Below are 27,981 nucleotides of genomic sequence, written 5' to 3' on the forward strand. Positions count from 1 at the left end.
GAGTCTGGATTTTATTCTGTTCTTAGTCAGGAGCAGTCAAAGGAAGGGGTGGGATATATGAACAAATATGAATTTTTTACAGAAATTAACTATGAGGCTTTGATAATCGAGAGAATCAGAGTCTAGAGAGGGAGACTTAAGTTGCAACTAAGTTGAAAGAGGATGAAGTATTCACAAGTCATAAAGGATGACAAGGAATAGATTTGGAGTATGTTTTGGAACTAGAATTCATTAGAGTTCCAAGGGAGAATGAGAAAAGGAGTCAAGGGTTTTTTTACATTCCTGTTTTGGGTCAGTGGTTATGACCCAAGGTAGGGGACTGTGAGGAAGAACATGTTTATGTGAAGATGGGGTCTGCTTTGGACATGTGGGCATGATTTTGAGATGGCTATGGGACACGTGTAGCAGATCTTGCCTGTGTATTCTCATAACACCATTTGCATACCTCTGTAATGCCAAGCACTGTGTTGTATCTGTATTGCAATTGCTTGGTTTTTTTTGTCCATTTTCTCTACTGCTGTAAGCCTATTAAGGGTAAAGAGTACCTTTCCTCACCATAACGCTCTACCTATTGCCTGGCACATATCAAGACTCACTACTGAATAGGAAAAAAAAAAGAAGAAAACAAAATACAAATATCCATATAAAATTAGGGAGAAAAGACAGAGGTACACTATAATGAGCATACAAAAAAAGAAAAGAAAAGGAATTATACCCACATGAGGTACTGAGATAGCTAGGAAAAAGTGGAAAAAGAAAGAGGATAGAATGACATTTAAAGACTGGGTAGATGAAAAGGAACCAAAAAGACAGCTTAGAAAAGGTAGCCAGAGGTGGAAAATGGAAGCTAAACAGTGAGAGTTTCACAATAAGAAAATGATAAGCATTTTCATTTATTTCAGCTGGTAGAAGTAAGATGAGAACTAAAAAGAATTGTTCGGGTTTTAAAGTTTTGTATTGTTGATTTTTATTTATTTATTTTTCCTTTCTGAACAGTTGCTTATTTTTTCCTTTCTGAACAGTTGCTCAGAGCGCATTAAACAAAGTACACAAGGTCACAAAGATAAGGTTTGAATTCAGTTTTTAAAAGAGGAGGTTTAAAAGTGAGGGTTGGTGAGAGTTAGGGGAGTCAGATTTTTGAGAGGGACTGCTCAGTCAGAGTTGGGAGTCCTGTTGAAGTAGTGGAGGTAGTTAATATTACTCCATCAGGAAGACCAAGGAAATAAAGGTGAGTAGGAGCCCTGGACTAGTGACTGGGAACTAGCACATTGTATTTGTCTCAAGCATGTCAAGTTCAATTGTAAGTATCACTCACACCTCTTTTATCAAATTAGATATGTCACTTTATGGGAGATGATTTTTGCCTCACCTAATTGCACATTAGCAAATCCATGCCACTGCTAATTCACTGTTTATGTTACTGCTCTGAATGATGTTAGAACAATACAAATATCTGATGGTATTCTGTCCAAGAAAGAAAAATAAGTTCAAGTTTTTAAAAGTAAACACTGATTGTCCAGGAGCTGACTGCTTTTGAAGGACTGTCAAAAGGGCCTTCCCTTATCATGACTAGTTCTTTTCCATTTCACTCTCCATTAGCTGGGACTGTGGTGTTTAAGAGGAGACTGAGAATGAAAATGAATCTTCATTCAGCAAGATTGAGGTGCATTATTTACCATAATCTTTGCAGAAGTGCATAGTGGAGCATAAAATTGTCACTTATGGCCCCAAGCAGTGAATTTGGGTAAAAGATTTATGAAGAGTTTTGACATCATGAGACTAATTTTCAATCAGGAAATCTCTAGTGATGTTTTATGTGTCAATAAGATAAATGTAATGAAAAGATAGAAGTAGTGAAAAGTGTAACAACTGAACTTTTGGGTTTGATGCAGGAGGTTTCATAATTAAACAAAATTATCTATCATTTTAAGTGACTTAAATTATTAAAGGAGATAGAATGAAACATCCCTGAACTGGCAGTTGCCAACCTCACCCTGTTGGTAACTGGACATGTTATAAGGGTTTAGGCTCATCAGTTACATAAAAGGAGGAAACAAACTGAGTGCCTACCAAATACCAGGGTGTTCATATGTATATTACCTTATTTAAAATGCGATAAAAATCCTTACTCTTAGCTACCTTACGGAATTGTTAGGACGATAAAATAAAGAATGTGTACATTTTAGTAATCTGTAAAGTATTATACAAAGATATAAAGTATTCCTTTACATTTATTTAGCTATAAATAAATTAGAATATGGAATTAGCAAAGTTACATATTTTTGTCCGAATATTGTATTTCCTAAATTGAATTACCAAGATTGATTGATACTTCTTAATTCTTTTAAAATTGGAAGTGAGTTTCACTCTCCAGTCAGTGAAGAGAGTGAAATGGAAAAGGACTGGCCATGATCAAGGGTCTTGACAGTCCTTCAGTAGCAGTCGGCCTGGATATACATATATTTATTCCTTAGTAATTTTTATAATAGCTCTATGAGGTAGATAGTACACCATTTTCATTTATGGAAACTGAAGCTTAGTGTGACCAAGCTCACACTATTACGAAGTACTAAAATCAGTATGCTAACTAACTTGGGTTTTTTCTAACTCTTAATTGTGTGCTTTACCATCGCAAATATGACTTCTGTTCTTATTGTCAGTCTATAAAAGATACTCTTGCCTTTTCATTGGGTGATTCTTGCTCTTTTCCATCTTTATTTGCCATTTATCCTATTTCTGTGAACATCTACTATGTGTCGGGTATTGTTTTCACTTACTAGGGGTATAGCAGCTAATGAAACAGACGAAAATCCCCGTCCTCATGCTTACATGATAGTTAAAAACAAATGATTAAAGTCTAAAATGTATCAAATGGTCATAGGTAGTATTGAGAAAGGTAGGAAGAGGAATGGAAGTGCAGGGTGTTTGGGGGAGGGAGTTTGTACTTTATTGTCCACGAGAATTAGAGGAGGGGGCTTCTTGTGGTAACTGATGTAGGTAGGGATTAAAAGCAACAAAATTAGTTCTGGTCTTAAGACAGATGTTGTGAATACTCTAGAATTTTGCCAGGAGTATGCCAGGTTCCCCGGCAGCTCTTGATTTTAGTGGCTGGGGAAGGGGTGGTCTTACTCAGAGCCCTTGGAGCTCATGGACTCCCTCCTTAGTTCTTGTGGAGGCCAGAGAAAGAGAGTCTTATATAATTTTTCTTGTAGTGCTTAATGTTTTGATAAATCTCATTCCCACTGAGTGATTCAGTTATTTTCAAGTGCCAAAACAAACAGAAAAGTATCTTATAAAGTGTATTTTCCTATCACCTCCTCAAAGAAAATAGATTGACCTTTGAGCCTGCCAAATCTTCTCAGTTCCATAGTGTAAATACTTAAGTGTATTATTTTTTGAGTCTAGAATATTGTAAAAAGTTGTCAGTGTCTCTGAGATCATAGCTTTAGAGAACTTTTCCAGGCCCTCTACTGTCTTAATTACCGATGAAAACCTTACCTAAAGTACAAGTTCTAAAAAAGATAGGGACTCCTTTACCCGATACTGAGTGTTTTGGACAAGGCCCAAATTTGTGGCATTGGAAGAGTATCATAATCTAATGGAAAGAGCTTATTCTGATATCATAGATATGTGGGTTCAGTTTTTGGCTTTGAACAAGTTACAGCATCTCTCTAAGCCTCAGTTTTCTCATCTGTGAAATAGATATGTGAACATTAAATTTAATGTTGAGGCACTTTACATCAAATTGTAACATAGCATAATAGGTACTGTTAAAAATGTAAAGTGCTATGAGAACAGAAATAGTTGGTTTAACTCTGAGGAGAGAATGGCCAGACTGCTTGGAAAAGAACGGTTATGAGATCGTGAATGATTAGTTGGAGTTGACTGAGTACAGAAGCAAGGAAACCACTTTAGGAAGATGATCCTATGAGGGCAAATATATTAAAATATTTATCATCAGCAAGGACATTGCCTCCTCAAATGTATTTCTTAACTCTCCTGACATGCTTTCATAGTTTTTTTTCCCCCTTCTAAATCAGTACTATTAACCTGTTCAATTTGCCTCTGTTCTCTACTAAACTATAAACTTTTAGGCAAGAGTCTAATTTCTCTTGTTTATCGTATTTTGTTCTCTATATGCTAGACACTTGGTAAGTATTCATTGCTTGGATGAAGCAGAACTACATTTAAAAAAAGTTTTCAGAAGTACATTTGAAGTGTCTTTGAATGCTACCCTATGTATTTAGATTTAGTCCTATGGAATATAGATCTTTTAAGCAAGGGAATTAGTTTAAATGGAAAGCAGCAAGGAGTCCAGGGTCCGATCTTTAGTTATGTCTGTTAAATGATCTTACTTCTCTTCGGGTTGCCGTTTCCTTATCTGTTTAACAGTATTAATGATTTCAGTGTTTTCTTCCAACCATAATATTTAGGGATTGTGTAATTCTTGCTGCCAGGTGTTTATCTAGATGTTAGCCTTTAACTGAAAAATAGTGCTTGGCATATGGTGTATGCTCAATAAATAAATATACAATTAAAAATCCAAAACATAAATTAGGACTTCTTAATTGGAGAGATTAAACAAATTCTCAGAACCTTTATCTCTTTGAGGTACAAGATGAGCATACAGCTAGAGCAGCTTTTGTTTATTGGTTAAAGCTGAGTATAATGTATTGTTTGTTCTGTTGCTGTTTTGGCAACCAAATGGGAACATTGCCATAAAATACGCAGAACTAGGTTTTTAAACAGTAGATGAGTTTGAGTTTTACTCCATGAGTCAATAAATAATTGAATGGCTTTTCATAAGTGACACATTTTTATACTTCTGGGAATTTTTGGTGAGAAACTCTTTTATTGGTAATGTTCATACTGAATTGAGTTCTAAGAAACTGTGGGATGGGAAGATTGAGATTTTTATGGACTTTTGATTTCTTACTATATAAGGTACTTCTTTACTCTAGAATTTATGTTTGCCTTGCCTTGAGTTTGTCTTGGGTGCTAATGTGAAATTTTATTTTTTAAAACATTTTGTTACTGTAAGTATCAGTAATGTTAGGAAAACCTTAGTTACTGTCTTAGGTGCTTTCAATTTCATTTATGTGGACAGCTTTACAAAATAAAGGATAGAAAACAGAAGTTTAGTACTTTATAATTTTTGTATAAAAGTAATAGAGTTGCAACATATGCCAAAGAAATCACTGTAGATAGGGAGAATTATTCTCAAAGGAATATGTTTTATTTATTTATTTGTTTTAATCTGAAATATCTTGGCCCTGAACCACATCAAATTCCCTTCTTATCTGGAATAAAAAGCCTAAACTTTAAGTAGTGAAAATCTTGGGAAAATATTTTGGAAGTTTTTTAAAAAGTTTTTTCATATGTATTTTGTAAGAATTAGAGCGTAGTTGAACATCTGGCAGACATTCTATATGAGTATCTTTATGGTTTTTGTTTTTCAGGCATTTTAAAAATATTTAATCATTCATGAGTTGAGCTTCATTCTTGAGGCATGGATGACAAAGCTTCTGTTGGAAAAATCAGTATCTCCTCAGACTCAGTGTCTACTCTTAATAGTGAAGATTTTGTCTTGGTTTCCAGGCAAGGAGATGAGACACCATCTACAAATAATGGAAGTGATGACGAGAAAACAGGACTCAAGGTAAAAGTCCATAACCTAAATTTCTTTTGCTTAGCCTTGCTAAGCCTGTTGCAGAACTTGGCCTTAATATATGGAGTGAAAGTGAGAACATGGACATAATATCCTTTCTTTTCTTAATGCTAAGAACTTTTTTTTATAACTAGTAATAGTGACAAATTTATATATGATTAAGGCTTTTTAATGTGATTACTTTCTAAATCTTCTAATACCCCTAACTGTAAAATCTAGTGATCATAGTATAAATATTTGTTATTTTAGTATTGTTTTCATTTTCCTATTGAGTTAGTGGTGATTGTTTCTTTTGGGCCTGGTATATGTAGTGTAAAGGCAGTGGCAGGTTAGCAATGCTATTTATAAAATAAGTTTTAGAATTATTAAAACAGAACTTTAAATTCCTGGCTTTTGGCCACTTCTGTTTGTTTATATTTTCTCAGCCAAATAGATATCTATTACTTCTTTTCCCATGCTCTATTACTGTTCTGCTCTTTATGGATATAAGTAAAAACAGATTGTCTGTTAATGTCATTTAAAATATAAGTAGCTTTAAAAATATTTTAATTCTTTTTGTATATATGTGTTCAGCAAGTATTTATTGAGCATTAACTGTGTGCCAAGTACTGTTCTGAATAATGGGACTACAGACAGGCAAAGCCCCCTGCCCTCTTAGAACTTTTAATCTAATGGGGTAAGCAGACTCTAAGCAAATAAGAAAGTGAATATCTTAAGTAAATTTAGGTGCTGTGAGGAAAATCAAAGCAGAATATGTGGATAAAGAGTGATTGGCAGGTAATATTTTAGACAGTGTCTTGAAATGACATTTGAGTAGAGAACTGAATGAAATGAGGAGGAGCTTGTCCATGGAGAAATGTGAAGAAAGAGCTTTCCACAGGGAACAAAAAATAAAAAGACCCTGAAGAGGACCACCCTTTTTAGGACAGAGATTAGAACAGTGTGAATAAAATAAATAAAAAGTGGTAAAGAATGAGATCCAGTGATGTATAGGAACTGGATTATGTAGAACTTTGTAGAGTGTAGTAGGAATTAGGACTTTATTATAAATGTAAAGAGGATTTTTGGAGAGTTCTGAATGAGGCCATAATCCGAATTGCATTGTAAAATACTCACTGGCTGGGAGAGACTTCTAGCATGGATGATGTGAGTGAGCTTTGTGAACCTACTCCCCAGCAAAATTGGTTAATTTTTTTTTAAATTAAAGCCTGTGGAAATGTTCTAAAGGACATAACAGCAATTGAAGAAACATTTATTCAAAGAAATTTACTGGAACTTGGTAAAGATTTTGGAATTTGAACCAAGACTTTTTTTTTTCCTCCCCTCTCCCAGCTGAGCAAAATGGTAACTCCACTCCAGATTGGTACAGTCAAGAAGGTAGTGTTCCCTCTCCCCACAGCTCCTATCTTCCAGGGAAGAGCAGGATGAGAGCACTTCTCATCCTGCCTCCATCTACCTTTTGCTGGCCAAGTGTGACTGAGTGGTAGGGAATACCTTTTTTTGCCCAGCCCTTATGAGATGAAAGCTCTATTTTAGGCATAGCACTGCTGAGAATACTGAGAGCCTGATTGCCCTTGCCTTGACTTTGGCATGTAAGGTAGTGGTTCCACACTAGTAGAGGCAAGCCAGGAACACCAGGGACTACCACACTACTTCTTACATCCATCAAATATTCTTGTTTTGAAGATGGGATGTCACTCAGAGAAGCAAATCATTGTCCACACTCCCAGCTTCATAGCTATAGCTTAGAGATTTTGCCTGCAGTGAGAAGTGGGCCATAAAACAGCTCCTAATTTATTCCCAAAGGAATTGACTTTATTTACAACAGAATGTAGAGAAGTTCAAGTCTAAAGGTAACGCTCAAAAACAGTGGAGGCTGTGGTGAAAGGTAATGGGAGGAGACTGGTAGATTGATTGGATATACAGATTTAACTGTAGGCTTACTGGGAGACCACTTAGGATCAGAACAAATCTCAAACACTGACCTCTGGAACTCTCCCTTCAAACCTTAATTTGATTGGTTTAGTATGAGGAGCAGTTTATACCTGAGTAGATTGTTGAAAACTATAGAGCCTATTGTTGAAAACTATCAACCATACTTAGTAGAGTTTAATACCTAGATGTGGTCAGAGAAAGAGACAAAACATCTTGACAAGACTACTCCTAGCCCAGGATGACTGTGAGTAACCAAATCACCTCAGAGGAGAAACATCAGAGATTTAACACCATGGAATTAGGGGAGTTGAATTTACTAAAATAAGCCAGCCAGTCACTAAACAAACAAACAAGCATAAAAAATAACAAGTTTCAGAGTGTGAAGACCAGTACCAAGAACTGGAACAACATACTATCTAAAATACCTAGTTTTCCAACACAAAATTGTGAGACATGAAAAGAAACAAGAAAATATTACCCATACATCATTTTTAAAAGGTGGTGCATACTGCTTGTGAGAGTGACATGTTGGATTTAAATGCAAACTCATGAAAGTAACCATTACTCATATGTTCAATGAACTAAAGGAAATTATGCTTAAAGAAATAAAGGACAGTATGATGACTATGTCAAATCAAATAGAGAATATTGTTAAGGAGATAGAAATTATTTTTTAAAAAAGAATCAAATTGAAATTCTGAAGTGGAAAAGCACAATAACTGAAATCAAAAATTCACTAAAGGGGCTCAACAATAAATTTCAACTGGCAAAAGAAAGAATTAATGGAAGGAGATGTCATCAAAATGGGGGTATAGAAGTTTTCTACCATTCTGCCTTCATAGAACACCAATTTAGACACTGATGGATGAGAGTGCCTTCATGGAAGTCCAGGAGCCCAGCAGAGAAGTTCCAGCACACTGCTGGAACAAAAATATCCAAGATAGGACCAACTGAGGACAATGAAAGGAACAGTTTCATTTTATTTGTGTCACCCTAGCCCCAAGGTGGCACAGCTCAATGCCCACAGATCATGGGGGAAAGTGAGAGTGTGTGATTGAGCACTTGATTTCCCCAGCTATGCAGTACACTACCAAGAAAAGCCCATTTATTTCTCACCCCATCTAGAAGACTGAGTCATGGAGTACACAATTTGGGGGTGGACAGTTGTTCTGGGAGAACAACAGGCAAGGCTGGTAATGGAACATATCAAAGGGACGTAGATCCCACTGACTGCTTTGTAAACTCCATCAGGAAGACCACCCATGAGCCACTGGGGACGCCTCCCTTGCCAGTTTCCCAACTGGCCATGGGCACCTCCACGCTCTGCACATCTCACCCAAACGTACCCCCAATCTGTGGCTGCCTCTGTGCACAACCCTTAGGACAAAATGATAAATGTGAGCCTTTGTAAATGGTTAGTGAGCACATGAAAAAAGTTAACCTGATTCTGTGGGATTAGGAAAAACCACACACTTGAGCACTCATCACCATCTTAGGGAAAGTACATCAGTAGAGAACATCAACAGCAGACTGGATCAAATGGAAGAAAGTATTGGGAAGTACAAGATAGTTTATTTGAAATTATCTTGTCTGAGAACAAAGGGAAAAAATGGAGAATGAAGAAAGCCTGTGTGAACTATGGCGTATCACTACCATAAACAATTTATGCATTATTGGAGTCCCAGAAGGACGAGAGAGAGAAATAGGCAGAAAGCTTATTTAGAGGCACAGTAATTGAGAACTTCCCAAATCTGGGGTTAGATTTGAATATCCAAGTTTATGAAGTTTATAGATTGTTGCAAAATTTCAACCCAAAGTGATCCTCTCCAAGGTACAATCAAAGGTAAAATCAAAGACAAACAGTTTTTAAAGCAGCAAGAAGAAAAATAACTCTCACATTATAAGGGAACCTCCATAAGGCTTTTAACAGATTTCTCAGCAGAAACTTTGCAGGCCAGAAGAGACTTGGATAATATATTCAGAGTGCTTAAAAGAAAAAAAAAATGCTAACCAAGAATACTTTAGTTGGCAAACCTGTCTTTTAGAAATGAAGGAGAGAAAAAGATACAGGTTTCCCCCTCTATCTGAAAGTAGAATGTTCTATGAACCTTCTAGTAAGCTGAAATGGCATAAAGTAAAGAGTGTCCCCTGCTTTCTGAAAGTTTGTTACGTCACTTTGCTTTTACAAAAGACCTACATTAGTACATTAACAGCTTTTTTCATAAAAGTGAAAATCCTCTTCAGATTTCTTTCAGTTAGCAAAAACAGGTGCTAATATAGGTCTTTGTAAAAGCAAAATGACATAATGCAGACTTTTTAAAAGTGGGGGATACCTGTAATCCCCAAATCAAAACTGAGGGAGTAGATCATCAGTAGACCTTAAGAGAAGTGCTGAGAGGAGTTCTTCAGTCTGAAATGAAAGGACACTAATTAGTAACATGAAAATATAAAACATTTTAAAAGGAAAGTATATAGTCAAAATTAGTATAGTATAATACTGTAATATAATATGTTAATTAAGTAACTCTAGTATAAAAGTTAAAAGACAAAGGTATTAAAAATAACTATAGCTACAGTGAACATGTAATATAAAAAAACTGTCATGTCAAAAACAAAATGAGGACGTAAAAAGTAGAATTTTGTATGCAATTGAAGTTAAGTTGTTACCAAAGTAAAATATACTGTTGTATCTGTAAGTTTTATGTAAATCTTATGGTAACCACAAAGTAAAAACCAACAATAGATACATAGAAGATAAAGAAGTGAATCAAAGTTATACCACTATGGAAAATCATTAGTTCACAAGAGAAGACAGAGAGGCAGAAAGAAACAAGAACTACAAAACAACCAGAAAACAATAACATAACATTAGTGTAAGTCCTTATCTATCAACAATTATTTTAAATGCAAATGAATCAAATTCTCCTATGAAATGACATAGTGTCAGAATGTATAAAAAAACAAAGCTGCACTATATGTTGCCTATAAGAGACTCATTTTAGCTTTAAGGACGCACATGGACTCATGCATGTGTCATATGTGGAGAGATGAAAACCTATTCCATGTAAATAGAAACTAGAGAGGCCATTTCAAAACAAGTAAAATCACTGTCTTATCAGAAAGCAAAGCACAAAAGAAACAGAAGTCAAATTTAGATACTGGAAAGGGTAGTAACTAATCTCATATCCACTCAAATATTTCTTCAGTGATCTTTGATAAATGGAAATGGTACCTAAATATATGTTAGACAAAATAGACTTAAGTCAAAAACTGTGAAAAGAGATAAAGGTCATTATGTAATGGTAAGTGGGCCAATTGATAAAGAGAATACAACAGTGGTAAATGTATGTACACCCAGCATTGGGATCGCCTGGATATATTAAGCAAAACCAGCAGATCTTAAGGGAGAAGTAGACAACAATACAATAATAGTGGAGGACTTAAGTACCCCATTTTCAACAATGGAGAGATCATCCAGGTAGAAAATCAGTAAGGAAACACTGAAATTGAATTGTACTTCAGATGAAATGGATTTAATGTTAATTCTGAATTTAACATATTCAGAATATTCCTTCTAGTCACAGCGGAATATACGTTCTTTTCAAGCATACAGAGAATTCTCCAGGATGGATCATATCTTAGGTCTCACAACAAATCTTAGCAAAGTTAAGAAGACTGAAATCATACCAGGTATTTTTTCTGACTATAGTGGTATAAAACTAGAAATCAACAACAGGAGGAAAATTTGGAAATCTACAGATACATGGAAATTGAATAATATACTCACAAACAACCAGTGGGTCAAAGAAGAAATCAAAAGAAATCAAAAAACATCTTACAAGAAACAAATATGGAAACACAACATATTCCACATTCTACAATTTATACCTAAAGTGGAACCTAAAAAAGCCAAACTCATAGAAACTGAGTAAAATGGTGGTTTTCTCAGGAATAGGCGGTGGTGGCGGATGAAATGGAGATATGTTGGTCAAACAGTGGAGACTTTCAGTTATGTAATGAATCAATTAGGGGTTTAATGTACAGCTTTGGGACTGTAGTTAACAATACATTATATAATTAATTGAAAATTCTTAAGAGATTAATCTTAAAAATTGGTAATTATGTTAGTTGATGAATGTATTAACTAACCTTATTGTGGTAATCCTTTTGCAATATATGCATGTATCCAGTCACACTGTACACCTTAAACTTATACAGTGTTTTATTTCAGTTAACTCTCAATAAAGTTGGAAGATCTTTCTCTGTATGAAATAAAGACCTTTTCTCAGACCTTTCTTAAAAAATGAAAAAGCAATATCTGAAAAGTATTTAAAATTTTTTTTAAAAAAACAACTGGGGGAGGGCATAGCTCAAGTGGTAGAATGCATGCTTAGCATGCACAAGGTCCTGGGTTCAATCCCCAGTACCTCCTCTAAAAATAAATAAACCTAATTACGTCCCCCCTGCCAAAATAAAAATAATACAATGATAAATAAAATATTTTTTAAAAAGAATGAACTATTATTAGCACAGTCATGAATGATCTCAAAGTAATAAAGCTAATCAGAAGAAGCCAGAAATCTCCCTTTCCACAAACTAAATAAAAGCACATTCTGTATATTCCACTTATATATAATTATAGAAGATGCAAAATTAATCTACTGTCACAGAAACAATGGTTGCCTAGGGGTAAAGATGTTGAGACAGGGAGGAATAATGAGTAAGAATACAAAGGGGCACAATGAAGTTTTAGGTGTTATGGCTGTATTCACTGCCTTGATCATTATGATGAGTTCATGAGTGTATATGTATGTCGAAACCCAGCAAAGTATTTTTAAAATATGTGCAGTTTAATGTTCAGCAAGTATACGCTAATAAAAATATTTAAAAGGAGTTAATGAACTTGAAGATAGACCAGTAGAAATATCCAAAAAACAGAAAGAAGAAAAACAGTGAAGAAAAATTAACAAAGCCTCAGAGAAAGATGAGACGCTGATAAGCATATTAACATTACTTGTATGTGAGTATCAGAAGAAGAGAAATGAGCACAAAAAATTTTGAAGAAGTGATGTTCGAAAAGTTCCACTTTTGTTGAAAAACAATAATTTATACATCTAGGAAGTTCAGCACACCAAGTATGATAAATTCAGAAATCTCCAAAATAGGCCACAAATTGATAAAAATGCTGAAAACCAAAGACAAGGAGAAAATCTTCAAAGTACTAATAGAAAAATGATTCATCATGTATAAGGAAACCCCAATAAGATTGAGACTGATTTCTCAGCAGAAGCAGTGGAGGCTGGAAGCTAGTGGAATAACATATTCAGAGTGCTCAAAATAAAAACTGAATCACTAATCCTGTGTCTGGCAAAGCTATTAATCAAAACTGAAAGTGATTCAGCAAAGAAAACCATAAATAAAATGAAAAGACAACCTGCGGAATGGGAGAAAATATTTGCAAACAATGCAACTGACAAGGGCTTCGTTTCCAGAATATACAAACAGCTCATACAACTCAGTAACAAAAGACCAGACAACCCAATCCAAAAATGGACAGAAGACCTAAACGTTTCCCCAGTTAAGACATACAAATGGCCAATAGACACACGAAGAACTGCATAATATCACTAATTGTCAGAGAAATGCAAATCAAAGCTACAATGAAATATCACCTCACATCAATCAGAATGACCATCATTAAAAAATCCACAAGTGATAAATGCTGGAGAGGGTGTGGTGAAAAGGGAACTCTCCTATACTGTTGGTGGGAATGTAGTTTGGTGCAGCCATTATGGAAAACAATATGAAGAGTCCTTAAAAAGCTGAAAATACTTACCCTATGTCCAGCAGTCGCACTCTTGGGCATATATCCCTAGGAAACTAATTTGAAAAGATACATGCACCCCAATGTTCACAGCAGCTCTATTTACAGTAGCCAGGATGTGGAAACAACCTAAATGTCCATCGACAGATGACTGACTAAAGAAGTTGTATGTAAGTTTATACATACATGTGTACTTTTGTTACTGAGTTGTATGAGCTGACACACACACACACACACACACACACACACACAATGGAATACTACTCAGCCATAAAAAATAAAATACTGCCATTTGTAGCAACATGAATGGACATGGAGATTGTCGTACTAAGTGAAGTTAAGTCAGAAAGAAGAAAAAGTACCATATGATATCACTTACATGTGGAATCTTAAAAAAAAAAAAAAAGACACAAATGAACTTACTTCCAAAACAGAGATAGACTCAGACATAGAAAACAAACTTATGGTTACCAGAGGGGAAAGGGGCAGGGAGGATAAATTTGAGAGTTCAGGATTTGTAGATACTACTATATATGCAGTAGATGAACAACAAGGTCCTACTGTATAACACAGGGAACTATATTTAATACCTTGTAATCGCCTATAATGAAAAAGAATATGGAAAGGAATAATATATCTGTATAAATGAATCACTATCCTGTACACCAGAAATTAACACAACATTGTAAATCAACTGTACTTCAATTTAAAAAAAAATTGAAGGTGGTAAAAATAAATTCTGAAATAAACAAAAACAGAGAATTTGACCACTTCGTAAGAAATACTAAAGGAAGTTCTTCAGGCTGAAAGCAAGTGACACCAAACAATAATTTTAATTCGTATGAGAAATCACCAGTAAAAGCGACCATGTGATGATAAAGACAGTATAAAAATGTATTTTTCTTTCTCCTTTGTATTGTATATATTAATATGTTTATATTGTTGTGTTTATAACATAAAAATGTGATACGTTTGCCAATCACAGGAAAAACAAGATAAGCAGGGGCAGAGCTGTATTGTGGCTTAGGAAATGACTTAATACAGTAATTCAGATCTACAAGAACAAATGAAGAGAACCAGAATTTATAAATAAGATTAATATAGTGAAAGCTATGAATAGATATTTGTTCTTCGTCTCAGCTTATTTAAAAGACGTAAGATTATATAAAGTAGCAATTGTAAGTGTGTTGCTAGATTTGTATCATTTGTAGATGTAATATATATAATACCATAAAGGAGGGAAAAGGGTATACTGATATATTTATGTAATTTTTCTATATCTTACTAGAATTAAGTTAGTACAAATAGAAGCTGATTCTAATAACTTTAGATATACATGGTAAGTCCTAGAACAAACACTAAGATGGTGTGTGCATATGTATGTATATATGTGTGTGTTTATCTGTATACACACATACATATACATATATACTAGAAAAAATATTAGTGCTGTGTTAGAAAGTTATTTACTAAATGCTAAAGGAAGCAGTAAAGGAAGAATGAAGGAATAAAAAATACATGAGACATGAAAAGTAAAATGGCTTATCTAAACTGAACTTTGTATTAAATGTAAATGGATTAAATAATATAATCAAAAAGTAGAAATTGTCAGTACTGGTTAAAAAGACATCATTAACTGTATGCTCTCTACAGGAGACGCACCTTAAATTCAAAGGTATAAGTAGATTTAATATAAATAGATGGGAAAAAGTATATTGTCCGAACAGCAACCACAAGATAATGAGTGATTATAGTAGTGATGTCAGGCAAAATAGACTTTAAAACATACTTACTAGGGATGAAATGGACATTTTATAACCTTACAAGGGTCAGTCCACCAGGAAGGTCCAACAGTGATACACCTAATAAAGGAACTCCAAAATACATGGAGCAAAATATGGCAGAAATGAAGAGAGAAATAGACAATTCTACAATAATTGTTGTTGTAATACTTAACTTTCGATAATGGATAGAAAAACTAAGCAGAATGCCAATAAGTAAATAGAAGTCTAGATCAGCACTATACATCAGTTAGACCTAACATCCATAGAATACTCAACAGCAATAATGCACATTCTTTTCAAGGACACCTAGATTATTTTTCCAACCACTAGAAATCAGTAACAGAAGTAAAACTGAAAAATTAACAAATACATGGAAATTAAACCACATAATCCCAAATAACTATGGGTCAAAGAAGAATCAAAAGGGAAATTAGATAATACTTTGAGATGAATGAAAATGAAGGTATAACAAAACTTATGTGATACAGCTAAAATAATGCTTATAAGGAAATTTCTACCTATAAATTCCTATATAATGAAAAAAGGAAGATCTCAAATCAATAACAATCTTTCACCTTAAGATACTTAAAGAAGGGCAGACTAAACCTAAAACAAGCAGAGGTAGGAAATAAGAGATTAGGGTGGAAATTAATGAATCAAGGAAAAGAAAAAGCAGTAGAGAAAATCAGTGAAACTGAAAGCTGGTTCTTTGGGAAGATCAACAAAATTGACATTTTTAGATTGATCAAGAGGAAAAGAGTAGACACAAATTTCTAGAACCAGGAATGAAAGAGGAGGCATGAGGACTATAGCACAGTGGTAGAGTGTGCTTAGCATGCACAAGGTCCTGGATTCATTCCCCAGTACTTCCATTAATGAAAAAAAAAAAAAAAAGAAGAAATAGGAGATATTACAACCAAACTTTGTAAATAAAAAGGATTGTAAAGAAGTTTTATGGATAATAAGTATACCAATAAATTAGAGAACTTAGATTAAATGGATAAATTTCTAGGAAAACAATGAAACTGATCAATAGTATGTATAGACATACAGCAAGAGATTGAATTAGTACTGTACCTAGGTGACCACTGCTGAATTCTACCAGATTTTTAAGTAAGAATATCTTCTTAATAATTGAAAAGAAGGAGATAAAGACCATCTCTATTTGCAGTTGATAATGATCTTGTATGTAGAAAATCCTAAAAGATCCACTAATACTGTTAAAAATATTAATCAAGTTTAGCAAGTGTGCAGGATACAAGATTAACTATACAAATATCAACTTTATTTCTCTTCATCTGCAAGGAACAACCTTAAATGACAGTAGGAAAACAATCGCATTTATGACAGCATTAAAAAGAATGCAATGCTTAGTATTAAGTTTTAAAAAGTACAAATCTTATTCTCTGAAATTTGCAAGGCATTGTGGAAGACCTGAATAAGTGGTAATTCATCCAGTGTTTCATTCATTAGAACACTTGTTAGGAAGGCATTATTCCTCAAGTTGGTCTACTAGCAATTGGATTAGCAGAATTTCAGATAACATCTTTGTAGAGGGTTACATGCCAGTTTTAAATGTTTTATGAAATTCCAAGGGACCCTGAATAGCTAAAATCATGTTGAAAATGAAAAACAAAGTTGGAGAACTCATACTTCCCAATTTCAAAACTTACTGCAGAGTAGTGGTAAACAAGACAGTGTGCTACTGACATAAGGATACATATATAGATCATTGGAATATGTTTGAGTTCAGAAATAGAACCATGTTTTAGTGGTGAGCTGATTTAGGCAAGGGTACTAATACCATTCAGTGGAGAATGGATTTTTATTTTCAACAAATTGTGCTGGGACAGCTGGATAGCCACATTCAAAAGAATGAAGTTGTATACTTATGTCAAATTAGCTCAAAGTGGTCAAAGACTTCAGTGTAAGAATTAAAAGTATTAATCTCTTAGAAGAAACATAAATGTAAATTTTCATGACTTCAGATTTGGCAGTGGATTCTCAGATGTCATACCAAAAGCATAAGCAACAAAGGAAAAAATAGATTAAATTGGGCTGTATAAACATTAAGATCTTTTCTGCTTCAAAGGATACTGTTTTAAAAAAGTGAAAAGTCTGCCCAGAGAAGAAGAGAAAATATTTGCAAACCATTACGTATTTGTATCTAGGATTATATAAAGAGCTGAGCAACCTAAATGTTTATCAACTGCTAAATGGATAAATAAAATGTAATCTGAATAGTATTTGGTCATAAGAATGAAGTACTGATACATAATACAACATGGATGAATCTGAAGAACATTACAGTAGGTGTCAAGCAGGTCACAAATTATGGGGTTCCGTTAATATGAAATACATAGAATAGTCAAATCTTTAGAGGCAGAAGATAACTAAGTGGTTTCTTAGGGCTGGAGATACTAGGTTAAGAAAGTTGATACCTAAGGAAGTAGGGTGTTTCTACAGTAATGAAAATATTTCAAGATTAACTTTGGTGGTGGTTACACATATTTGTTAATATACTCAAAACATAGGATGTATACTTTAAATGGGTGAATTATATATGTAAATGTCCCAATACAAGTACTTAGGAGAGCTGAGTGAAATATAATAATTAGATTTTAATTGTGTAGCTCTATTCACAAGAAAGTTAAGAAAATTCCCAAGGAACAAAAGCAGAGAGGGAGATGAAAGCCAGAAGTATATACATGAGCTGACATTGGGCAAGACTGGGATCAGGAAGTGCAGATAGGGGGCTCTTTTAGTCCTAAAAGGGAGAGATAATGTTAACTTGGACTAGAGAGAGAATGTATTTTGATTTAGGATATATTTTCAAGGTAGAACTAATTTGTGTTAGGGTGGGCAAATTAGGTGTGGGATTTGAGGGAAAGAGAGAAGTAAATGATGATTTCCTAGATTTTGGCCTCAGCTGTTAGGTATATAGGTGTACTGTTTAGTGAGATAGGTAAGAGATAGGAAGACCAGGCTTGGGGCAGGGAACAGGGGAATCAGAGTTCTGTTTAGGACACATTAAATTCAAGATGACTCTTAGATGCCCAGTTTTAGATGGCACGTTGTTAGTTGGATTTATGAGATTGATGCTCAGGAGAGATTGTGGCTGACATCAACAGTATATAGATGGTATTCAAAGCTATGGGAGTAGATGAGATCACCCACAGAGTGAGTATAGATGCTGAATAGGTGATTGATAAGAGTTCATTATTCTTAGGGTACTTCAACACTTAGAGATTGAGATGAAGGGAAACCACCAGAAAAGACTGAGAAGAAATAACTTAGTGAATTGTAAGGAAAACTAGCATATCGTTGAATGCCTTGGAAAAGAAATGAAGTGTCTTGAGAAAGCAGGAGTAACCAGGAATGTTTGATTGTTCTGAGAAGATAGAAGCCTAGGTGATCCTTGGGAGTGTTTTTTGTTTTCAAAGAGAAAGATGAGAGCATTAGCAGGATTACGTCGGTTGGGTAGTAAATGGGAGGTGAGGAAGAAGTGCCAATAAGTATAGACAACTGTTTTGAGGATTTTTGCTGAAAAGGAGGAGCAGAAAAATGGAGTGGTACCTGAAGGGTAATATGGATTCCAGTGAGAAATTTTATGATATTTATATACTGAGAATTATCCAGTAAAAAGAGGGCATTGCTAGTACAAAAGAAGAGCAAAATCTTTGATTCGATTAGGGAGGAGGCTTTCCTATGTATAACTGAAAAAGTTAGCCTAAGATGCTTATAGCTTAGGGTAGATGGCAGTTGTTAAAAATGTTATTGCAGTTATTTTTGCTAGTTTTTGCTTTGTAACTACCTCAGAACGCAGTGGCTTAAAAAGCAATTTGTTATTTCTCATGATTTTGTGGATTGACTGGACAGTTTTGCTAGTCTTGCTTAGGCTCATACAACTTCATTCAGCTGTTGTGTTGGCTGGAGACTGGGCTTGATTGGGTCTTTCTATCTATGTAGTCTTTCAACTTAGATTTCTTCACATCATGGGGATCATAGGGCAGATGTGTAAGCTATAAGGTCTCTTTTAAGGGTAAGGCTTGTTACATGGTGTCACTTCTGCCACAGTCTATTCGTCAAAGCAAGTCACAAGTCCAGCCCAAATTCATGGATTTAGAGAAAAAGACTATACCTCTTGATGGAGGAGCTATAGAGATTTTATGACTGTATTGAATTCTCAGCATCGATATAATTAAATCTGTTCTGTGGTAGAGGTTAACAAAAGGATGCTGTAGAACAGAGTGGGTGGAAATTTATCTCAGCTGTGTGGAGGATTCAGGGAAGGCTTCTTGGAGAGAGTAATGCTTTAGGTGAGCCCTTAAAAAAAAAAGCTTTATGTGATGGTGTAGTTTAAAAAACATATTTTTCTTCATAAAATGTTTTGACAACTCACATCAAAATCTGAGAATGTTCCATGAATTCAGAGCATGTTGTATTTTCTCTACCTCACTCCTCTGGTGTAGGAATCTTACACCCTTATTTCTTAGCCAGAGGTACTCTATGTTAGTTGCGAGTATATTGATGAGATAGTACTTTTGAGGCAGAAAGTTCACTTAGAGAATTTAAGCTTTTTAATCTTTGTAGCATTTTCTTCTTGAAAAATCCAACTAACATTATTTTGGTTAGAAAAAAATTGCCAAGCTTTATTAAAATAGCAGATACAGAAGTCACTCTCACTTAGTACTGCCTAAACCAATCTTCTGGCTCAGTTTCTAATATTGTTTTTAGAGTTAGATGATCTTATCCTCTGAAATGCAGACCTTTTATTCAAACAGAGTTGCTGAGCCATTAACACACAATTATATATTAAGGGGATCAGAGTTGGGGGGGGAGACATTTAAGTAAATATATCATCATGACAGAATTCATCAAGTACTAGAATATAGATAGATATGAGCAGAATTATATGAGAACGTAATTGTTGCCTGAAGAAGAAAAGAAATTTTCATGGAGAGGTAACAATTCAGCAGAGCCTTAAAGAGTGGTTAAGAATTTCCCAAAGAAGTGAGCCCATGACATGTGGAAAGATCACAAGGCTTGAAAGGGCCTGGAGTCAGGATCACTGCATACAGTAGAAATGAATGTGCTTGCTTTTCTTTTTGCTCCCAAGATGCAAGTAGCCTTCTTGTCATTTTTTCCCTCTAAGTATGAAATAATGTGTGTTTGATATAGTAAATTCATAAAAGAAAAGTAAAACCTAGCCATAATCCCTTTATTAGCAAAGCAGTCATAAATATTTTGGCTCCTTCTTCAGGTGACTTTATTTATTTTTTTAAAGTGAAAGCAAGTTTATTTAGAGAGATACACTGTATAACAGAATGTGGGCTGTCTCAGAAGGCACGAGAGAGAGCTGGGGTGGTCTGGGCTGGAATCTTTGCATAGACCATGAGGTGGGAAGTTGTTAGGTTTTATGAACTCGGTAACTTCATATGCTAATGAATAGGCGGATTATTCCAACTACTTTGGGGAAGGGGCAGGGATTTCCTGGAATCGGTCCCCCAACCCACTTTTTGACCTTTTATGGTCAGCCTAGGAACTGTCATGGCACCTGTGGGTGTGCCGTGAGGTACAAGGAATCTTCTGCCTTCTTGGTTCTAACCAGTTTGTCCTGTCCTCAATTGCTGTTTCATTCTTTCAATGATTGTGCCCTGCCCCCTTTCCTCCTATTTCAGTCCGTCCTTAGAGATTTTACTCCCATAATCTTATGGGGAACAGAGGGGCGACGATCTATCTTCTGTAGCTATATAAGGGCTGAGTAGGGGCGTAAGCCCTGCCTGTCAGGGAATAAAAACCTCTGGGTGCCTGATCTAGGGGGTCCAAGGGCAGAACAGCTTCTTGTTTCAAGTGAGATGGTGGTATGGGCTCGAATTCTTGCATAGCCATCATTTTAATGTGAAACTGTTGTAACCACTTTCATAGCCTTCCTATGAATCTTCTTGAAGTTGAAGTACTTTTGCAGCAGCACCAAAGTACAACAATAAATGTCTATAAATGACAAAAGACTTAAAAGTCACGGTTACATACTGGATTGCAATATAATCAATAAAGAAACTTGGTTACATTTACCAGAATTATGACTGTGATTACACTTAATTTACCAAATAATCCTAGTTAATTTACTATTTCTCTGAGATGACTCAAGGTTCCTCTTCCACGCACCTGCTACAGCTTTCTTTAACCAGATTACTTTGTCCCATATTTTCTTTTCCATTCAGAAGCAACCAGTTTTAGGACAAAATTTGCTTTCTTCTCCCATAACAAAATGCAGTGACATTCCTCATACCTTCTTTTACTGAAAACACACATCTTACTTTCTGGCATCCTGAAATATTTCCCTTATTCATTTAGCAACTTTAATTTTACTTTCTTTCCTAGGTACAACAGAAATATTATACGTAACATTGATGACTCTGAAGACATGTCTGTATTATCAAACCAACAAGCTAGCTTCAATACCAGATAGCAATTCAGTGCTAAATATTTTCCATATCATGTGGACCTGAAATTAATTTTGGCCAGTTACGTTTATATTTCTGAGTATTACATAAGCACTTAATTTCCTTTAGCAAATTAAATAGTGCTCTTTTACAAATTAATTAGAAATTGATTGATTAATTAGATATAAAAAATTCAGATAGTAAGAAAAGTAAAACTTAGCCATAATCCCTTTGTTTATTAGCAACAGTCATAAATATTTTGGGTCCTTCTTCAGTTGACTTTTTAGGATGAATTCACAGGGTTTTGTTCCTTTCTCTTCCCTTTTTAAATTAATGTTAATAATTCTTAATGGTAATTTTAGTTTGTTTTTCTGTTCCTTCATTTATACAATAAGATAAAGAGATGGATAATCAGAACAGCTGGACTTTATAAATGAGGCACGAAAGTGATTTAATGATTTATCAAAGATTGCAGAAGGAATATGTGAGTGAATTTGAGATTAGGGGTACTATGCTTTTCAATATCCAAATTGGACTTCTGATTCTTTTGTGCTTGCTTTCTGATAAGCATTATATATTTGTTTCAGAATGGCTCAGCTTTTATTCTGAAGCTGAGCAAAATTACTTAGTTTGAACCATTTTCATTTGTATTTTCATTGCAGTATGACGTAAGTAGTGGGAACTGTGGACCATCAGGAATTTGTCTTTAATTTTCTGATCATATATGGATTTCTCTAGTACATGCTTTAATTTCCTAAGTATGCTTTCCTGAAGACATGAGATCTTTTCTGGAATAGCATCTCAAACTGCCTTAAGTAGCTTTGTATAACTGGCAAATCAAGTAGAACCTAGTTGATACAGTTGCAGTGAAGGGAAACAGTAGCTATGGAGTTAGAAGTAGAAAATTAAGACCAGGACATGACTCTGGAGATTGCCTTTGGAACATTTTGTTCTTTGTTTCCATAAATGCAGTTTTGCTCTCAAGGAAATAGACTTGTAGCCAGTTGTACCTTGTAAGTGATTACTTTTATTTGTTATTTAGAAAGGCCTGATGTTGCTCCAGTAATTCTTTCGCATATAAATAGTAGGTGTGTCCTTAGTTTTCTGTGGACTGTGGAAAGTGGAAGAGCTGTCTTTTTTAAAAGTTAATATTTGCTTTTTTTGAACTTCAGCTCCAGTAGGTAGACCAGAGTTTGTTTAGAAATAGATTGGGTAAGAAGATACTAATTAGATGCTTACTAATTAGCAGATAATGTGATGTGAGAAATGAGATAATCCCTATAAAAATCACATGATATAGTGCCTGAAATATAAAGAATACGTGCTGAATAATCATATTATTGAATCACTGAACCCTCATCACAATTCTGTGAGGTAGATGTTAACATTCTCATTTCAGAGATGAGATAGTTACTGCTCCCCCAGGTTAATTTGCCTGTAGCCAACAGAGTTAGTGTCAGGGTCACGTCCCAAACTCAGATGTGTCTTACTGTGAAACCCATGTGGTACAGTTGCGTAGACTACACTCTGTACAATCCCAGGGGGTGCTGTTTACGTAATCTGTGATGTGAATAGTTCCTCCTAGAGTTGTGCCACAAGCCAACTCTTACCCTTTTTTTTTTTAACTACCACCCTACTTTGTAAGCAGAATTATAAATAAATCATTCACTGAGCTGTCTCTGTCCTTGCAAACATTCATGTCTGTGTTTATAGTAGCTGCTAAATTGGCTCCTGTATACTTAACTGTTTTTTTCTCTCAATTTAGGACCGTTTTAAAGAACTCTCCCGTCCTCTTCTTACAGATTACAGATGAACGCAAATCTGAATATGACCCTTAGTTGTATTATCCATACATATCTACAATGCTTTTTTTTATTTTTGTTTGTGCTAAATTAAGTTAGAAGTTTTTGTTGGCCTTCATAAGTTTATTGTTTATGTTTTGCAGCATGCTGTTTGGTCCTGCCCAGTATTCTTATGGTAAATGTTAAACCTTAATGACACTTGGAATAACAGGAAATGTTGGTGTTTGTTTTTGTTCTTTTATAGGTGGTTAACAAAACTAAAATAAATCAGATTTCCTTTTTTAGAATCAAAATCTGTAGACTATCCAGGATCCAAATTGGATAAAATGATACTACTTTGACTTCTGTTCTTTGCATTTATAAAATTCAGTTCAGTGAACATGCTCTGTGGATACACTACAGAGTATAGAGACCAGTCACTACCCGAAGCTTTGGGATTATAAAGATAATTTAAGAAACAGTCTCTGCTATCTAATAATGCCCATTCTGGTTGAAGGGGCCCACTAAACAAAGTAGCAATACTAGAATAAACTTGTATGCTAATGTTACAGTAACACTGTCTAAGGAGGGAGTGATTAAATCTCATTTATCAGGTTAAGGCTTCCCAGAGGAGGTAACAGAATTTAAGCTTGGGCTTTAAGAGTAGAAAGGAGGAGGAGAGGATGGCTTTCAAGGAAAGGGAACAATCTGTGCAATGTCTACAAGTTTGAAAGTTTATGATGTGTCTTGGAGAAGTTGAGTAGTGTGATATGACCGGAGAGATGGAAAGGTAAATTGGCAGACTTGAGAGAAACTCATAGAGTATAGTAATGAATTTAGGCTTTATCTTATGGGCATTGAGGAAACGTGGAAGGGTTTAAAGATAAGGCAGTGCTTGGTCAGAACTAAGATTTTTCGGTTGTAACTTGATTGGCCATGTGAAAGATAGATCAGAGGGGAGAGGGAAAGAAGGCAGGGAGACTACTGCCCTTCCAGTAGGCTTGTATAAAATGAAAGAAGTTGTCCTATAGTATTAGCTATTCAGAGCTGTAGAAGGGGAAAAATGCACAATTGAGCAGGGATCAGTAGGATTTTTTAATAGTGTGGAAATAAGAGGCTTGAAGGATAACTGTAATCCTTCGTTTGGTCACTGAGTGGGTAGTAGTGCAATTCACTGATTTTTAAAAAAAGAATATAGGTGGAGGATTAGAGTTAAGTGGTGACACAGCAAGTTTGGAGTATCTAGCTGAAGTTGTCTGTTCAGTAGACAGTGAGGGGTTCTAGATTAAATTAGGGATTGTTTATATATCATTGGAAGCAGATGAGATGGCATGGGAGAGTCTGTAAAATGAAGTTATTGCCAAAAACAGAATCCTGGATTAACACCTTTTGAGAGGCATATAGGGAAAAGGAACAGTTCTGTTCCCAAATTGCATCTTTCCTAGAAACCAAATTTTTTTCTATTTAAAAATAGACTATTTTTTTTAGAATAGTTTAGATTCAGAGCAAAATTGAGAGGAAGGTACAGAGATTTCCTGTATAACTCCTGCCCCCACACACGCATAGCCTCCCCCACTATCAATATCCCCTTTCTATTTTAAGTCAAGTCTATTGAGGCAAAATTTACACATAATAAAATACAACCCTTTTAGGTAAACAATTCTGTGAAATTTAATGAATGTAAACTCTTATGTAGGTACCACCACCACAGTCAAGATACAGAATATTTTTATTACTTCAAAAGGTCCATCTATGTTGTTTTTTTTTTTTTCAGTCAGTCCTCTTCTCCCTTTCCAGCCCCTAGCAACCAATTATCTAATTTCTGTCTGTGGTTTACTTTTTCCAGAATTTCCATATAAATTGAATTATACAGTATGTGGCCTTTCATTTCTGGCTTCTTTTATTTAGAATAATGCTTTTGAGATTTATCTATGTTATTTTAGTAATAGTCACTCATTCCTTTTATTGTTGAGTAGTATTCTATTGTATAGCTAAGCTACATGGCAGTTTGTATATCTGTTCACCAGTTGATAAACTTTTACTTTGTATTTAGTTTTTGGCAGTTACGAATAATGCTGTTATAAACATTCACAAACAGGTCTTTGTATAGACATATTTAATTTTTCTTGAGTAAATACCTAGCAGTGAGTCATAGATAAGGTTATGTTTAACTTTAGAAAATTTACATAAAGTGACGGTACCATTTTCTATCCCCACCAGCATTGTATGAGAGCTTTTGAGTTGCTTCAAGTCATTGCTAGCCTTTGGTTTTGTCACAATTGTTTTCTTTTTAATTTTAGCCATTCTTATACGTGTATAGAGGCTTCCTGTTGTGGTTTCAGTTTCCCTAATGGTTAATAATATTGAGTTTCTTTCATGTGCTTATTTGCCATTTGGTGAAATGCCCATTTTTTAAAAAATAATAAATCCATTTGGATTTATTGTTTTGTTACGAGTTTTAAGAATTCTGTGTATATTCTGGATATAATTTCATCACATGTATGATTTGTAAATATTTTCTTCACGTCTGTGGCTTGTCTTTTCATTCTCTGAACAGTGTCTTTTGAGAAGCAGTTTCTAATTTTGATAAAGCACATTTAATAATTTTTTCTTTTATGCATACTTTTTGTATTCTAAGAAATCTTTGTGTCCCAGGATCACAAAGATTTTCTCCTTTGTTTTCTTCTGTAAGTTATATAGTTTTAGGAGTTACATTTAGATCTGATCTATTTTGCATTAATTTTTGTATATGATGTAAAGAGGTTGATGTTTTTGCATATGAATGGATGTCAGGTTAATTGTTCCAGCATCATTTGTTTTATTTTGTTAACCTTTCTCCTTTGAATTATCTGGCCAGCTTTGTTGAAATCAATTGGCCGCGTATGTGTGGGTCTATTTTTAGATTCTGTTTTGTTCCGTTGATCTATATGTCTGCCCTTCCACTAATACCAGTGTCTTGGTTACTTTACCTGCAACTACATTTATTTCAGAGGTGATTGTAGTATCTGTTAGGAATGCTGTTGGCAGCAAGGAACAGAAAGCCCTGGTAATAGTGAGTTTATTTTTCTCTTATAACAAGAAGTCAGAGATAGATAATTGCTGGTTTAGCTATTCATCTACATGAGGAGTTAACAGATGGTAGCCTGCTAGCCTGATCTGGCCTGCCACCTGTTTTGTAAATCACCCGTGCAGCTTCTTAAAAATGCATATGCCCAGGCTTTGCCTCTAATACTGACTTAGTTGCCAGGGTTGGAGGTAAAGGAATAGAGGGAAGACCAGGTATTTTAAATTTAACATGCTCCCTGGTAATAATGATAATTGTGTTGTGTAGTCATGGATAAGAACCATTAATCTAAGGTTCATTCTTGGAATGTGGTCCCCACACTAACAGCATCACCATCTCCTGGAAACTTTTTAAAAATGTAAATTATCAGGCCCATCTCAGCCTTGCTGAATGAGAATTCTGTTCAGGCCCAACAGTTTGGGTTTTAACAAATTCCCTAGGTGATTCTAATGCATACCAGAGTTTGAGAACCTTGGAAGGCATTGCTGAATGTTTCCCAGATAGGCCTAGGGAAAATTAATTGACTGTCTGTGAAAAAAAACCAAAAAACAAGAAACTTAATTGATACAAGTATTATTTTATGTCACAGACAGTAACTTTGAAATTGGATTGAAGGTACACAAGTAATCTAAAAAGTGCTGGGTACTGTATTAGACCTAATTATCCAAGGTATAAGTTAGGTTGCTATTTTTAAGCAACTTAAAAAAAAAATCAGTGTTTTTATGTGTACATTACTTTTTCCTAGCCTTTAAGGAAGAGTTAAAGAAACAGAAGGCAGTTCTTATGTTTATAGACTTTATAAACAAGGGAAGAATGCAAGATAAACGTGTGTAAACACAAAAGACAAACATGTTTTTGTTGGGGTTAGGTATATTTTTGTGATATATTTTGTGAATATATTACAATGGAGGTAGCCTACCCAGAAGAAAAACTCCAGAAGAGTTTATTTATCCTATATACCAAAACACAAAACAGTAATTCATAGCATGTAAAAATATGTCTTCAACTTAGTTTGCTCTCTGATGATAGCCTTCCTGGTTACAATTACTAATTATTTAAACATGGAGTCTAATACCTTTCCTTCATCTGTTTCTAGGAAGCTGTTACTATTCTACTTATGTTATTGATCCTTCCCCTCAGAAAACAGTTTAGGTTCAGTCATGCTATCTTTATTTGCTGCAGGTGATACAATATTTCTTAACCAGTTCTGAAAGAATAAGAGGTTAGTTGGAACTAAGCTCTAGCTTGTTTTTTTTTTAAGTGCTTTAAAAAACTTTTGAAAGCAGAACTTCTGAAAAAAATTTGATCACACTTGTGGATGTGTGGGATCAGGCCTATCAAAGAGTCAAAATTACTTGACTGAATTGTAGTTCCATTAGCAGTAACTGTAAATATAAAAAGGAAGTGCACAAAAACAGATGCTGTCATTAAAGCCAAGAGACTGAACACCTGTCTGGCCCTTATTCCAAGTCAGGAATA

The 27,981-nt window shown here is 34.8% G+C and overlaps 1 protein-coding gene across 8 annotated transcripts in view; it reads left to right on the forward strand.

Annotated features, from left to right (window-relative positions):
* RABGAP1 (RAB GTPase activating protein 1) overlaps nt 1-27,981 on the forward strand; it is a 134,593-nt gene that overhangs the window by 7,974 nt on the left and 98,638 nt on the right. For 7 of the 8 annotated variants that reach the window (XM_006205533.4, XM_072960088.1, XM_031677513.2 and 4 more), the window contains one exon: nt 5,460-5,659. In XM_006205533.4, coding sequence (XP_006205595.1) covers nt 5,510-5,659 — 150 coding nt within the window. In that variant the 5' untranslated portion in view covers nt 5,460-5,509. The remainder of the gene's footprint in view (nt 1-5,459; nt 5,660-27,981) is intronic. The other variant, XM_072960091.1, reaches the window with a different exon arrangement.

Source organism: Vicugna pacos, chromosome 4 (assembly GCF_048564905.1).
Source record: "Vicugna pacos chromosome 4, VicPac4, whole genome shotgun sequence".
Classification (NCBI taxonomy): domain Eukaryota; kingdom Metazoa; phylum Chordata; class Mammalia; order Artiodactyla; family Camelidae; genus Vicugna; species Vicugna pacos.